The following is a 13519-nucleotide window of genomic DNA, read 5'->3' as shown; positions in this document are numbered from 1 at the left end:
TCCTTCTCCCTTAATAGCTATTGTGAGAGATTGTCTTCAGAATTAATGTAGACATTCATTTGGATATTGCCCTTACACCTGCTAATTCTTGCAAAAAAACTTCTCATCAAGGGTGGCTGACTGAGGGTGACATGGCAATTTCTGATATTTGGGGTTGTACCATAAAGAATTAATCTGGAGATAAACTCTGAATCAAATATACAGGATGAGAAGAACTCAGCTGTCTGCACTCAGCAGAGACCACTTCAGATGAAAGGCACAGCATGACAAATATCTCATTCTCTTTCAAGAATTCCCCTCTCTCCAATTGACAAAGTCCTCTCGGTAGTTCTCCAAGAAAGGACAGCAGTGGTCAAGCTTACTGTAGTACAAAAGTCATACAACGTATGTTTAGAAGTCTTAGTGGTACTTTCCAGTTGAGCCTGTCAATCTATTTGAATTAATAAAGTGAAGCTGGCTCTTTTGTAGAATCATAGAATTGTTTGTTGGGAAAGACCTTTGAGATCATTGAGTTCAACCATACTCATTTTTTAAATACTTCCAGGGATGGTGACTCAACCACTTCCCTGGGCAGTCTCTTCCTGTGCCAGTTTTTGACCCAGGCCAAGATGCCATTGGCCTTCTTGGCCACTTGGGCACACTGCTGGCTCATATTCAGTCACTGTCAACCAACACCCTCAGGTCCTTCTCTGCTGGGTGGCTTTCTAGCCACTCTTCCCGAAGCCTGTAGTACTGCATGGGGTTGTTGTGTTCCAAGTGCAGGACCCAGCACTAGACCTTGAACCTCATACTGTTGTCCACAGCCCTTCAATTCAGCTTGTTCAGATCCCTCTGCAGAGCCTCCCTGCCCTCAAGCAGATTAATATTTCATCCCAACTTAGTGTCATCCGTAAACCTACTAAAGGTACACTCAATCTCTTCATCCAGATCATCAATAAAGATATCGAACAGAACAGCATCTGGGTGCCAAACATTCAAATGGGAAAGAGTTTTTTTCAAAAAATCAACAGTCTTTGGACTATTGTTTTCCAAAGAACAATAGCATATCGGGGTTTGATTTTGTTAAGAAATCCATCTTTGCAAGTGCATAAATTGCAGTCTCAGGCCTTCTCTCTCCCTATTTGTTGACATCAGACTATTTCATCTGAATTCTAGAAGAAAGCTTATCAGCTATTATTTTAGTATACCATGAAATACACACTGGAAAGTAGAAGAGGCAAAGAATGATGCTTTTTGTGCATCATAGTTTCCTGGTTTTGAGATAGGATGAAAAATGTCTCCGATTTGCCTTTGTATAAACTGAAAGATACTATTAATAATAATTTACTTCCATGCTCATAAGTAACAATAATCTATAGTTTGTCTATTGCAAACAGAAATTCTAGGAAAGTCAACAATTAAAATTACCTGATTAAAAAAAAATCTGATTTGTTTTTAGATAGAAATATACTGAGATACTTAACTTTGTACAATAAAGCATGTTGCATTTGACAGTTGAAGGTTTTTTGATTCCGTTTTTTACAATTGCATTTAGTTCTATGGATATCATCCATAAAGGTGTCAAGAACAAAGAGTAGGAAATCAATCAAATCTGCAGTTAAATGCAAGTAAAGCAAAAACTGGGACAGTTAGCTCTTACCTCAAGGGTTTTTTTTCCTCCTGGGTGCTGAAAACTAATATTAAAATCAGAAGATATTCTAAATGGTTGTCCTCCTGCTGTTGAAAATACTGTGATCTTTTTGATACTGATGTTTCTTTTCTAATCAAAATACAGTGTTTTACTATCGCACATAACAAAGACAGACCATTAAGATGCAACAGCAGGTCTAAGCGTGCTCCCGAGAGAGGCAATTTTACTCTTCAACTACCAGCAGAAAAATTAGGATTCTTTCCAATAAACTTATAAAGGTGAATGTTAGATTATCTCCTAGTATTAGCTTCCATAAATTACAGATTTAAATTAGAGGAGATCACACATTCTGAAGCACCATACAGTAAGAATCTCAGAATATAGTATCTCAGAATATGGTAAAATTTGCAAAATAATTGTGCAAATACTCAGAACATCTGCAGCTGCTTATGGAACTATTATAGCAGTAATCAATAACTTATTTAATAAATAGGTAAATGACGATTTAAGTATTGGTGTCAAAATCGAAAACAAAACTTACAAAATCTGTGATTCTTGACATTTCTGTTTATCCCATATCCGTATACTTTTAATTGTATTATTCTAAAAGAAGTTACATATTGAAACTCTGATTCTAATAAGACGCCAAGTCTTCAATGGAGACCTAATCAGTTTTCATCTCGCTTTAGGAACCAGCCTCAGCCAATGTAGTGCAATGCCCTTGTATTCCAACATTACACCTGTAAGTCAATTTTCTGTGTTTCATTTTAGCTTGATCTATAAAAAAACCCCAAAACTGTTCTTCAGTGATGGCGCCTGGACCATAAATAATCACTATCCTTTGTAAATGACAGCCTCTTTCAAAGTAATTTAGTACATGATGCCCTTTTTCTAGTATTTCAAGGCATAGTTCCAACTCACATAGTTTCTTATACCTATTTAATAAGGTTTCCCTTGCCACATATTGTTTGATACTTCTGCTCTTTCCTTATACGTGCTAATATTTTATGCTGAGAAACTGTATCTGCATTGCTTCAGTGCTGAAGATACCAGCTTTAGTGTTATCCAGGTGATAAGGCAATATAAATTCCTTTGAGAGAACAAAATGGTAATTGGTCCTGAAGTTATATTGAGGTTTCTTAGCTACTTTAGTTCAGTACTAGGGATCCTGAACAAAAAACAAATGAAAGAGCCATTGACTTGTGGTTTCATAAAGCAGGTTAGCACAGGGCTGGAATTTGACCCAAAATCATTTGACTTTCATACTGTGATGTTGTAAATTGATGGCTATCTATAAGGAAACATTTCAAAGTACTTTATGAGCTGTGTAAGACAAACTTCAAAAGTCTGAAACTAAGTGCTGCTGGTGATATGCATGGAAAATTTTAGCATTTTGCTATTGGACAGGGAGGTGGGACTGATTTTGTCTTTAATGTAGATTTTCTAGGAAGCAGACAAGTTCTAGGAAGCAGACAAGTTCTAGCAAGCATGAAAGTCCCTTGGCATTCCTATGTATAGGTTAGTTTACTTGCTGTATTAAATGATAATGTAGGCTCTTGAGATTGAATTTCCAGTTCAGCTGTGGAAAACAAGAAGCCTAGGGAGGGAGAGTGAGAAAAGAGAAAGGAATGTGCAGTAGAATTTAATCATTTGCTAGAAATCTGTAGCTTTTGTGTAACGTAGGAGTGAAATACTATGTTTTAGTTTGTTACTGTGAGGTTTTCTTTACTCCCCCCACCCCCCCATTCCTGAAGAACATAGGAATAATATTGTATTTTCTGTAGCTGAGCTTAAGTAGTTCCTAGTTCAAAGAACTTTTGCTTTTCACCGTACTTCAGCACTGATTACTGTAAATGTATATCAAAACTGTAAGCTAAGAAATTCGTTGGCTTACTATGTAACTAAAGTAAGTCTGTGCCCTTCTTAGTGCAATACGAACAACAAAGTAATTATATTCATGCAAGATTGGTAAACTAATTGCTTATGCCATTTTTATCTTCTACAGATAGCACTGTTTTGTTTTGTTTCTATGCTGGTAGCACTCAGAAAAAGTGCTTGCCTCTGTCAGTACTGTGGGACCTGGTAGTAAGTCCCATCTGATGAATGCAGGCATGTGTCCTGGTCACATGACTTTGGGATGAAAGTTCAGTCCTTGTCATCTCTCCTGGTACACTGGTAAAGGAGAGCAAGGTGTATGGACCAGAACGTTGCAGCATGCTCCCAAAGAATCCATTTATGGCTTGTGATGATCATGAAGTCTTTGACCAAAATATAAATAAAATTAATAATTACTGAAGTTTGTCTAGTTAGCCTGCTGGTTTCTTCCAAGACATTAATGGCCTTTTGAGGAGTAGTTCCTTAACTGATGAGCAAATGAATTGATTTTGCAAGTTTGCTAGTTACTGGAACCTTTATTTCACCATAAGCCTCAGTGAATGAAGCCACGCATATATATGCCCTTTTGCAGTCACAGAAATCAGAAACAGTGCGGCCAGCAGGACCGGGGAAGTGACTGTGTACTCGGCATTGGTGAGGCCAGACCTTGAACACTGTGCTCAGTTTTGGGCCCCTCACAATAAGAAGGACATTGAGACACACTGAGCACATCCAAAGAAGTGCAACAAATTTGGTCAAGGAGCTGGAGAACAAGCCTAAAGAGAGGTGGCTGAGGGAACTGGGGTTGTTTAGCCCAGAGAAAAGGATGCTGAGGGGAGACCTTATTGCTCTCTACAGCTACTTGAAAGGAGGTTGAGGAGAGGAGGGTGTTGGCCTCTTCTCCCAAGTAACAAGTGATAGGACAAGAGGAAACAGCCTCCAGCTGCACCAGGGGAGGTTCAGATTAGATATCAGGAAAAATTTCATCATGGAAAGGGTTATCAGGCACTGGAAGAGGCTGCCCAGAGAAGTGGTTGAGTCACCACCTATGGAGGTATTTAAAAGATGGGTGGATGAGGTACTCAGGGATATGGTTTAATAGTGGACAGTTATGGTTGGACTCAATGATCTCAAAGGTCTTTTCCAACCAAATGATTGTATGATTCTTTTCTTGGTAGTACCAATCTAAGCATTTTGCAGGGACAAACCCTGGGTTAGGTAGACTTCATTTTATAAGAAAACTTTTCTAAATTCATATAAGCTTTTTAATTTTGTCATTTATGGAAATATGCAAATCCATGAAAAATGTAAAAACTTGGAATCGTTGGGTACTGCCACACTTTGAAGGATGTGTGAAGGTAATGAAGGATGAGACTGAAATGCACCTGAATAGATTTTACATGTGTATTTGAATTCTACTTCTCTCTGGGCAACACTTAAATAATTGGATTCCACCTGACCGAGTTATTTTGGCATGCTCAAGTTATGGCTTGCAATTTGAAGCTTTGCCAGAATACTATGTTTAAAATGTGCAAAATCATTACATAAACAGCATTTAATCATAATTTTGCTGTCAAATTCTTTTATGAGTCTATTTCATTTCGTTTGGGGAATTGGTTTAAATATACCTACAAAATAACTAATCTGTTGGCATAAGAAAAGAATAAGATCGTAAAAATATTAGGTAAAGTGTTTCTGTACTTTTGATTCAGGTAATATTTAAAAAGTAAGCATATGTGATGCCAGTACTTCTATATTTAACTGTATATGGCAATCTATGTCAGATTTCAGAAACTTCTGATAAGAGCATGAAAAAGGAATCTAGAAGTAAATTTTGGAATTGTCTTAGTATAAAATGTGCTAAGTGCATTTGAAAAAGAAAAGATACTGTAATTATAGCAGCTACTATAATTACAGTGGTTCCAGAAAGCCTACATCATCAACACAAGATAAAATTAGAGAAGCTTCTTAGAACAACAAATTATGTTTACCTAACATATATGTTCAAGGCTCATAAAGACCTGAACACTTTTTCTTTAGGGACTTGAAGAGAAAAAAAGTCAGATTATAAAATTTCTGGATTCCTTAGTCATAAGATCTTGTGATGCTGAATGCAAGAAACACTGTTCTTGTCACACCAGACAACTATAGGTAGGACTGATAAGAACATGTGTCATATGCTATTCAGTGCATGGGTGTGTGTGTATGATGGACTATTGACAGTACGCTGGTAATATCCATTTAAAATTAAATTCCTATACGGTTGCCAAGATCTTTTTTTTATATACTGTAAGAATAAGAGTGTACATTCGTATGAGTATGATTAGTTGAATCTGCTGTTGATGAAGCTGACATGAATCTGGTCAATGCTATCAGCTTTGGAGTTCTGAGGTTAGGAATGGATGGCAGTTCTGGAATATTTGACTAAAAATGTTAATAGAAATATTTATAAAGTAATGAAAAGGTGAATATTGTTTGGCACAAAATACAGCAAAATGTTGGACAGCACTGCAACAGAAATCTCCTTTTAGCAGTTGATAGTCTTTTCCCATCCATCTTTATCAAGATGTTTTCCCTCATTCTCACGAAACGGTAATGGATCCAAGAAGAAACTGTGTTTTATCCCCTCCTTTTCCTTCTAAATTATGTCCCAGTTTTTGAACCTTCTTCTTTTATGTTCATCCTTTCTCAAGCAGTACTACCACAAAATGCCCTTACACTCCTTTAAAAACTTTCCCAAAGATCAACCATGCTGTGAAGTGTTTTAGCCATAAAGAACACACCCCACATATGTTTGTTCTGATTTATCTTGCTCTGCACTGCTCTACTTTTGTACTTTGTACTTTAAACTGAGGCAAGGAACATTTGTTGTATCGATGTATAAATGATATCACTAAGACAAAGACTGACATGTAGAGTTTTTTTCCTTTTTTTAAAGTAGAAAATATATGTACAATGAGTATCAATATGTGTTCCCACTGAAGTTATTCCTGTTCTTAGGGATAATGCAAAGACTAGGACATAGAGACATTATTAAATCATGTACTTCATATATATTTTGCTCCTTCCTCTACAAGAAGCAAAGAATGTTATAGAACCACTCAATATAACAGATAACATGCAGCAGCTGTTTTTCTTCCATTGTTATAATTAAAAAGCAGAAAGTACAAAATGCAGATGTATAACACTTTGTAAGTACAGTCATAAGGGTAACTTGCTTAATCACCATTGATTTAGAACTTTACAAGTGGTAGAATACAAGCCAGTCAGAACTGCATTAACTGAGAAAGTTGGTGTTTCCTCCTGAGCTTTCATGTCCTAGCAGTGTAGTCAAAAATTCAAAAAATTTCATCTGAGAAACAGATATTGTGGTCTCACTTGAGGAGATATCAGATAATATCAAAGAACTGGTAATAATCTCTTTGAAAATAAATGTTGCAGAGTTACTGCATGTACTGCATTTTAGCAAGTAAGCGGTCTTAAGTGATGTGATTCTGTCAGTGATGATGGTGAAACGGCCTATATTAAAAGTTCGGATTGTATGCTTGCTTCATTGGTGAAGAAAATGCAGAGGTCTTGGTTGAACAATTTTTCTTGTAATACTAATGACATCTAATGCTCTAATGCAGGCCAGCTGAGTCTAAAACATTCATATAAACAGACTGGACTCCTGTAGATGCAGCTCTACTGCTCTGGGGACCAAATTGTTGCACCTACCTGGGATTTCACTGGGTTTTATAGAAAGAAAATTTTGTCTAGTGTTAGACTGAGTACCTCTACATAGTGCTGTGCATCTTGGATAGGCAACTTGAAGGACCCACCACACACACATTTATTGGTTACTTCATAAGCAGTGACATGATTATGATTTCAACAGCTGTGTTTACAAATCAAATAATGCATATTCTATCATATAACACCACCTGTACAAGCCAAGGTCTGTTAAGTGTATTCCTGCATTAAATAAAATTTGAACTTATGAAAGGAGATAATGCTTACCAAATTAATTTGTATAGTGCTTTCCCAGTCCTTCTCATTGTTCACTCCAGCATTATTAACCACAATATCCAGCCTTCCAAAATGCTCAATTACTTTTTTGAAAGCACCTACAGTAAGATCCAAAGGTGGAATTTCTTAGCACTTATGAAAAGTAAGATATAAAGACACAATGCATGCATACAAATTAATGTTTTGTTAGACTACCAGAATGTCTTCACTGTTTTCTTAACCACTAATCACCAACATGCAATTAAATTCTTTATGTAACCATTCACTGATATTATATGTATTCAGGAAATCCAAAAGTATTAAGATACCACAGTTACCTTTTCATTCAGTTTTATAATGCCTGCTAGCAAGAGATAGCTAAAGTCCTTAATACCCGAAAACGTTGTATTAGACAGGATATTTGGCACCCAGATTTTATAAATTGAACATTTATATTTTGATGTGTAATAATTTGATATAGCTAGTATATTCAAGATGTGACACCATCTATTTTAAATGAAAACCAAAATCTTAATATGTTCAGAACAATTCTTTTGGTTGAGTCTGAATTTAACCTAAGAACACAATTCTTATTCAGTGATATAACTAAGGTGTCTCTTTCAGCTAAAAAATAATTAATCATAATTATTGTTTAAATTTATTGACTTAAGAGTGAATTGTTATACAACCTACTTGTCAGGCAACTTTAATAATGTGTTTCACAAGTTCAAATCGTCTTCCATCTGTTGATGAACATAGTGACCTGTCTTCCAAAGAATTTCAAAATAAAGAACTTCCTCAATGACACTGTGGTCTCCCCCGTGACAGTATTTGAAGTAACATAAAAGGTGTGTATGGAAAACCCTGATGATGTCATAGTGATGAGCAAACTCATTTAGGCTGGCTCTGCTTTGACAGGATAGTTGAATGAGACGACCTCTGGATATTCATTCCAGACTAAGATATTCCATGACTACGATTTTCCATGACTACAAGCATTATGCGATATGTATACATAGCATGTTTGTTCTTCACTCCAAATATTGTTCCCCATCACTAAATATTTATTGTAATGTAAACCAAGACACCCTCCCTCCCAGCTATTGTTTTTAAAAACATTATTTGCTGACTGTCTAAAATCCTAGAGTATTTCAGGTACACTGAAATTATGTGTGAAAGGCCTTAACGAAACCACATCGCTAAAAGTTGATACCAGGACCATCTTAATTCTCTGATCTTCAGTCTTTGGCTATTCATGTCAATCAGGACCTTGCCAGCAACTTTGAAACATCTACAATTTTTTTTTTTTGCAGCAGTTGCAGGTGTTTATAAAGCTTTCTTCTTGCACCAGATAGTTTGTACTTTTACAGCCTTATCTTTGCTTGAATGCTGCAGGTCCTCATCTTCTCATCAGAATGAGTACTGGGCAGCTGATGGCAAAGGTTTTGTTCGTCCAGTTCCCCTTATTGTACAGAATTTTCTAATATTCTTATTCTGTACTATAATATTTTAATATTACTAAAGTGTCTATTTTTGGCTGTCTGCCTTTTGGGGTATTGTTATGTTTGTTGCTAATTCATTCTCCGATTTCTCAACTTAACTCTTCAGTCACTTCTCATCTTTCCAATTCTGCATCAGCAAGGACAAATGAAAACCTTTTGCTTTATTAGGAGCAGAACTGATTATATAACTTAGTTCCAATGAGTAAAATAAATACAATTTGGGTCCCCAATTAGCTTCCAGATTTTGGAAACTGGCTCTCTGATTCTTTTTAAGCTTTATCTAAATAACATCTGGCATCAACTTAATTCTTAATGGAATCTTGTTCCTTAAAAAACCACCATGGATAGTAATACTTTTGCCAATTATATTGTAATTAAATGGAGAAAGTCTTGAGGAATTGTAGTTTTCTAGTTTACGCATTGAGAAAGGAGCCAAATGCTTTTCAGCTATTTGTGTATCTATGCTAAAATAGAGAATGATTACCAAATTTGGAATATTTCTGGTAAATGTTTACCTGCCAACAGTAGTGTTAGCTACTGCCTAACCACAAAAAGAAGAATCTCATTATAAATTCTTATTAAAATTATCATTCACACATCAGTGTAAACTGACTTGTTCTTCCTTTTTTTTGAATGTAGAATAATTCTTGTGTTTACATTACACACTAGTTAGTGCTTATGGAATCATTAACATTAAAAGCAGATGATCATATGAAATACCAAATGAAGAAAAATAACAAATGAAGAGAAGGACCCATTTTAAAGGAGAGATAAGAAATATAGTGGAAAGTAAATATAAACACCAGTTATATGTGAGCTTTCTAAATATTAATGAAAAGCAAAAGTAAGCATTTCGCGATTCTTCAAAAGTGGGACAAGATACAGGATATTTGTGGGGGACCATGTGGAAGGGCCACCAGAGGTAAAAAACAGAGACAAGACTTGGATGTAGATGAAGCAGTTGGTTTCCTACGCATAAGCCTTATGTACCTGCAGATAAAGTTCTAGTATTGTGTTGTGGTTTGAGTTGAATTAAAGTCAGTTTTGTGACTAACTCAGTTGCAGTTTATTCTCAGAAAGCTAACTGCATGTTTCTGAGACTGTGCTCCTCTCCGAAAATGATAATGCAGGGCATTGGTATGCAAAAAGGCCAACTTACACTTAACAAAGGCCATCCTCAAGCTTGCAGAAGGGGACCATAGCTGCCAGGAGGAGTGAATATGGCAGGTGACCCTAAACTGACCAACAGAGTATTCCATCCCATACACGTCATATTCAGTATAAAATTGAGGTTCTCGCTCTTTGCTGCGATGGTTGATGTCCAGTGAGGACCTTGTCTATCTGGTTGTTCCTGATCCCAGATCCATGTGTTCCTGAATCCAGTTCCTGAGTCCAGCTCCCTCCGAGCCGTGGACCCATTTCCTCATGTCTGCTCTGCAGTGTTTGTGGTGATGTACAGTCATCAAGGGGTGGGGTGAGGGCACGATCTCATATATTCGTATATATTTTATTACTTTCCTATGATTTTCATTATTATTAGTTCATTAAAGCTGTAGTTTTGATTTGCAACCTGCAAGTCTTTTTCTTCTCATCTCCCTCTCCCCTTTCCCTGTGGGGTGAGAGGGGAAGGGTTTTTGGAAGCTCAGCTGCCAAAATTTAGCCTGGTGGGGCTAAACCATGACATACTGTGACTTGTTTCATACTGAAAGGGTTAAAGTTAAAATAAGAGGAACTTCATTCATGCACATGACCTTTAACATAAAGGGCAAGTAGGGGACTTGATGCATCCCCAAGAACTTCAAACACTAAGAGTGAAATTGATCTAAGTGGTGGCTTGCAATTACAAGACAAAAAAAAATAGGAAAATAAAGCAGGAAAAAAACCCCACCCACCCTAGCCATCAAACCCATTAAAAATACCCCCAAAATCTCAAAAGATTGGAAGACACGATTGCTTATTTATGCTAAGAAACCCGCAGCAGGAATAATGCAGCATCAGAGAAACATAAGCAGCAGCTGCCTGTTCTTGCTCTCAACTCATTGCGAAAGCCCATTCCAATCCTACTCTGCTTACTCCTTTCTACTAACATGATTCCAAAACCTTCCTTGTTGACCTGTCCTACTCACTCTGGTTCTCAGTGCACACCCTGTTGGTCCTGCACTAGCCTGGCACTAAAGAGAGGAAGAATTCAGTTGGAGAGCACACTGCGATAACACCCATGCTGCAGCATGTGCTATTCCTACTCCTAGGATGCTTTTTCCTGTTCCTAGGTTTCTTTCCCACTTGAAGAAAAAGTCAATAATCAACGCAGCTGACAAAAACTTTTTTGCCGATTAGATCAGAGCTCAAATTTAAATTCTAGCATCTCTCTTGCAGACAGACAATGTAAAGCTTTGAAAACAAGCATAACCACATTAGCTCCAAGCAGTGGAGAATATTGCTGAATTCTGCACTAGCTGCAATATTTGGTGAAAGATGAATCAATCACCACTGTTGAGAAAGCTGCAGTGAAGTGTAGTGAATAAAAGGAGAACTAGAAATGTTCACATCTAGCCTGGCACAAATGAATCTGGGGAAAGGGCACTGACAAAGTGATGTCAAAATCTGAATTTGAGTCACTACCCGTGAATGCATCGTTTAATAATGAAACTTTGATGACTTGATGTTCCTCTTACGAGATGTTGTGAAGAGTACATCAACATTGTACAACGCTCTAAGAACTTAGTTGGGAACACAATTTATTCATTCGGTAAAAACACAAACACAAATCATACACGAGGGAAGCTCCATACCATTCCCTTGATCTGCGAAACGTGTGTGAAAAGTTATCAACCCATATTTGACACCACGATAAAGCAGCATACCACCTTTTGCAAATTCTGCTTTCAGCTACAGCAGCACACGTTGAAAGTAAGTGTGCTGTATGGCAAGAGCATTGCAACCCAAAGCAGAATTTATTGCTCCTATGACGAGGGAATGCAGCTTGGAATCTGTACTGAAGCCTCATAAAAAGCAAGTCCGAGCTTTAAAGTTTATATATATTACTCATAAAATAACAATTATCTTATGCAGAGGCTTCAATGCAAAAATACCGCACGCTGCACTCAATGGAAATAATTTCTTTGGCTTTTCTTTACGGTCTGCCAAACAACACGATGAAAAACATGCATGCCGGTAGTAACATTTTACATCTGCAGGTTCAGAAACAAGTCCTTTTTGAGTCACCACGAGGAGCGATGGGGAGTAGGCTGTCCTCCAGAAACTTTAATTGCACACTTATTGGTGCAGCAGCAGCCTCTTTCAGGTCGCTGCATGTCGAGCCGGAGCGCGGCGCTGACAGTTTCCTTCTTACCTTTCAGCTGCTCCTGGTCCGTAACGTCGCACTGGATGAACGCCGTCCTCTGCGGTTCGAACTGCTCGTCCAGGGCCTCCTTGCTCTCCTGCCCGGCCTCCGAGTTGCGGTCCAGCAGGGCCACCTGAGCGGGGGAGAGGGTGAGGCTGAGCGAGGCTGAGCGGCGGACGGACCGACGGCTCCTCCGCCCGGGGGCTGCGCGCTCCCCCGGCCGCGGGGCGGGGGGAGGCGGGGAGCAGGGGGGAGGGTAGGGTGTGGGAATGGGGGGTGCTTTGCGGGCGCCCCTACCTTGGCACCTTTGCTCAGCAGAGCCTGGACGAAAGCCCTGCCGATGCCCTGCGCCCCGCCGGTGACCAGAGCCACCTTGCCATTGACGTGCATGGTGGCCGCGCCGCCGCCGAGCCCGCAGCAACCTAGCGCGGTGTCACCTGCCCGGTTCGCTCGCTCCCTCCCTCCCTCCTTCGCTCGCTCGCTCCCTCCCTACTGCCCTCCCTCCCTCCTACTCCTCCTTCTCTTGCTGCGGCTCATTCCCTCCCGCTCCCCTTCTCGTGTGACCGAGAGCTGCCTGGGCGGGGGGAGTAGGGGTGGAGCGGGTCATTTAATCCTTCTCCCGAGTGCTTGCAGGAACATCGGACGCTGAAGGGCTGGAAAGAGCACGGGCTTCATCATCCTCTCTTCAGCCGCGGGGTCTTTACCGCGAGAAGTGCCTCCCGCCGGGCCGGCCCTGGGGAAGGGGTCCCGGGGCAGCTAAAACTTCCCTCGGAGCGGGTGAGGTAGCGGGGAAAGAGCCTTTGTGCCTCTAGGAATCGCGTGAGAAGCGGCTACAAGCTTCGGTAAGGGCTCTTGGCAGCTCCCAAGGCTGCGTGCGTTTTGGTTGGCCCAAGCTGCGTGAGCGGCAGGGTGAGGAATTGAAAGAAAGTTCAGCCTCGAAAAAACAAACATAGAGCCTTTTTTCACACTTCAGAATTACCCCACCAGCCTTCTTCCTCCCATTCTGCCGGCAGAATCCGTTTGTGTGAAAAAGTAGCCATTAAACGTTATGGTTATTAGACATATAAAGAGAAGCGTTTCTGAGAAATTTTCAGGTCTTTGGGTAAAGGCATTCATACCTTAAAAAATGTTTAGCCACTTTTACAGTTCATAAGCCAAGTTCTGCTACATACTGTGAATTAT

At 39.2% G+C, this 13519-nt stretch overlaps 1 protein-coding gene across 2 annotated transcripts in view; it reads right to left on the bottom strand.

Annotated features, from left to right (window-relative positions):
* HPGD (15-hydroxyprostaglandin dehydrogenase) overlaps positions 1 to 12751 on the bottom strand; it is a 56503-nt gene extending 43752 nt beyond the window's left edge. For both annotated transcript variants that reach the window (XM_069855760.1, XM_069855759.1), the window contains exons 1-3: positions 12635 to 12751; positions 12347 to 12470; positions 7505 to 7611 (exon numbers count right to left, since the gene is read on the bottom strand). In XM_069855760.1, the coding sequence (XP_069711861.1) occupies positions 7505 to 7611; positions 12347 to 12470; positions 12635 to 12727 (324 nt within the window). In that variant the 5' untranslated portion in view covers positions 12728 to 12751. The remainder of the gene's footprint in view (positions 1 to 7504; positions 7612 to 12346; positions 12471 to 12634) is intronic.
* Between the last annotated feature and the right edge of the window lie 768 nt (positions 12752 to 13519).

This window comes from Phaenicophaeus curvirostris, chromosome 4, assembly GCF_032191515.1.
Source record: "Phaenicophaeus curvirostris isolate KB17595 chromosome 4, BPBGC_Pcur_1.0, whole genome shotgun sequence".
NCBI lineage: Eukaryota > Metazoa > Chordata > Aves > Cuculiformes > Cuculidae > Phaenicophaeus > Phaenicophaeus curvirostris.
This window is presented reverse-complemented; position numbering and strand designations above follow the sequence as displayed.